The 2,349-nt window shown below is 46.1% G+C and overlaps 1 protein-coding gene across 1 annotated transcript in view; it reads right to left on the minus strand.

Moving 5' to 3' along the window:
* Nucleotides 1–2,349, minus strand: part of SMARCC2 (SWI/SNF related, matrix associated, actin dependent regulator of chromatin subfamily c member 2) — a 27,911-nt gene that overhangs the window by 17,428 nt on the left and 8,134 nt on the right. Inside the window, exons 7-10 of the mRNA XM_017536302.2 lie at nt 1,531–1,606; nt 1,245–1,376; nt 1,024–1,139; nt 518–642 (exon numbers count right to left, since the gene is read on the minus strand). Of these exons, the coding sequence (XP_017391791.2) occupies nt 518–642; nt 1,024–1,139; nt 1,245–1,376; nt 1,531–1,606 (449 nt within the window). The remainder of the gene's footprint in view (nt 1–517; nt 643–1,023; nt 1,140–1,244; nt 1,377–1,530; nt 1,607–2,349) is intronic.

Genomic DNA, 2,349 nt, shown 5'->3' on the forward strand with positions numbered 1-2,349 from the left:
GCAGTGGTGGGATCTTGGCTCACTGCAACCTCGGCCTCCTGGGATCAAGCAATTCTCCTGCCTCAGCCTCCTGAGTAGCTGGGATTATAGGCGCCCACCACCATGCCTGGCTAATTTTTGTATTTTTAGTAGAGATGGGGTTTCACTATGTTGGCCAGGCTAGTCTTGAACTCCTGACCTCAGGTGATCCACCCACCTTGGCCTCCCAAAGTGCTGGGATTACAGGTGTGAGCCACCGTGCCTGGCCATGCTCAAATGTATTTTACTATCGAAAGCACATAATCGGAGTTTGGAGACAACTACTAGCAGGCACAAAGCACAGTCCACAACCCAGATATGCATATAAAGTTAGAGGATTTTCCTGGTAACAAATATAATTCTAATAACCAACTAAATTTAAGGAAAAGATCCTGTAGACTGTGAGGTGGACCTGAGAAATCAGCTCACGTGGGGTTTGGCAAAGAAGAGTCAGGACAGGGAGTGGGGCTGGATCCCAGGAGCTCAGCCTGGCCTGTACCTGTTTTGGGAAGTGTCACCTCTTCTACATTGGGGACTGGCGAGGGCTCGTCCATGTCCTTCGTCAGGTCTTCTTGCTCCTCTTCTCTGTGACCACGCTTTGACTTAGTGTAAGGTGTTGAGGGACTGGGAAGGAAGGAGAGTGAAAGAGAACCCAGTCATCCTTGGACAAGAGTCCCTGGAAGTTAAAGTTCAAGGGAAGGGAAGTGACAGAGAATCTCAAGGGTAGAGTTGAGTACAAACAGAAACCAGTAATTACAGAGTAATGGGAACTGGCAAAGGCTCTTCATTTGATAAAGCTCTCTTTAAGTTTACTAGTGGGGCCAGGACCAGAACTAACAACTAAGCAGCTAAAAATCTCCTCATCTTCCCTCTCAGGACACCTGCAGTATTATACAGCACACCCAGGTCAGGGCCAGGTGGTTAAAGGAAGGGTTTTGGTTTTCCTTCCTTCAACACGATGTGGAGAGAATGGTGAACTCAAGGGCAGGCTAGGGGCTGGCACACCCTTTCTTAGCATTTTTCTTCTTCGCTTCTGGGGTTGGTGAAGGAGAAGGGGAGCGCTTCCTCTTCTTATAGTTTCCCCCCTTCTTGTCCCGTCGATCTGAATCTGGGCTGTTCACCTATAGGATGGAGAATCAGGACAAATCTCAGCATACAATCCCCAGTGAAGACTTTTTCTGAGACTTATGCTAAGGGCGCCTGGAAAAAAGAACAGGGTTTGTCACCTCATCTGTCAATGTCTTGGCTGAAATCTTCTTTCGGCGGGAGACGGGGTTTTTGTCATCATTTACTTCATAGTCTTCCTCATTCATCCATTCATTGAAGGTGTCAGTGTCTAGGATCCACTTTGCATGAACCTAAAGTACGAAGGCAGATCATGCCGCAGAGAAGCTCTGTCTGCGGAACCTTAACAGAAAAAGCCCAAGGACACAGGAGCCTCTGTTTCACTTCCAAAGAGTAGACTGGTCCTGGCATTCTTTTTTGGGAAGCGGGGGTACAAGAAAAGCTCACCTTCCTAGGTTTCTCAGGAGTTGGAGCATCTTCCACAGATGCTTCAATTTCACTTGCTGGGATCCATGTGTCATAACTGCCATGGGAAATTGGGCATACAGTAGAATCAATGAGATGGAGTTGTGGAAAAGTAAAGTGCAGATCTTTTACCCTTTCCATTTGCAGAAAGTATTGGGTTGTTGGCTTATTTTTTTGGTATTCTATTCATACAAAGTAGTAAAAGCCCATTACAAAACATTTCAAAAATAGAGACTGAAAAGAATCACCCTTACATAACTACTCTTGACACTTGTATATATATTTTTCACAGTAATTCTTTTTTTTTTTTTTGAGATGGAGCCTCGCTGTCACTCTGTTGCCCAGGCTGGAGTGCAATGGGGTGATCTCAGATCACTGCAACCCCTGTCTCCTGTCTTCAAGCAATTCTCCTGCCTCAGCCTCCTGAGTAGCTGGGATTACAGGTACCCACCACTGTGCCTAACTAATTTCTGTATTTTTAGAAAAGAAGGGGTTTCACCATCTTGGCCTGGCTAGTCTCGAACTCCTGACCTTGTGATCCACCTGCCTCGGCCTCCCAAACTGCTGGGATTACAGGCAAGAGCCACCACACCGGGCCGGGGTTTTTGTTTTTGTTGAGACAGGGTCTCACTTTGTTGTCTAGGCTGGTCTTGAACTTCTGGCCTTTAGTGATCCCGTGCCTTGACCTCCCAAACTGCTAGGATTACAGAGTGAGCTACTGTGCCTGGTCCACAATTTTGTTTTTACATAGTTATAATCACATTGATGATATTTTACATGCTATTTTTTTTTTTTTTTTTG

This window comes from Cebus imitator, unplaced genomic scaffold (genome assembly GCF_001604975.1).
Source record: "Cebus imitator isolate Cc_AM_T3 unplaced genomic scaffold, Cebus_imitator-1.0 Scaffold96, whole genome shotgun sequence".
Lineage (NCBI taxonomy): Eukaryota > Metazoa > Chordata > Mammalia > Primates > Cebidae > Cebus > Cebus imitator.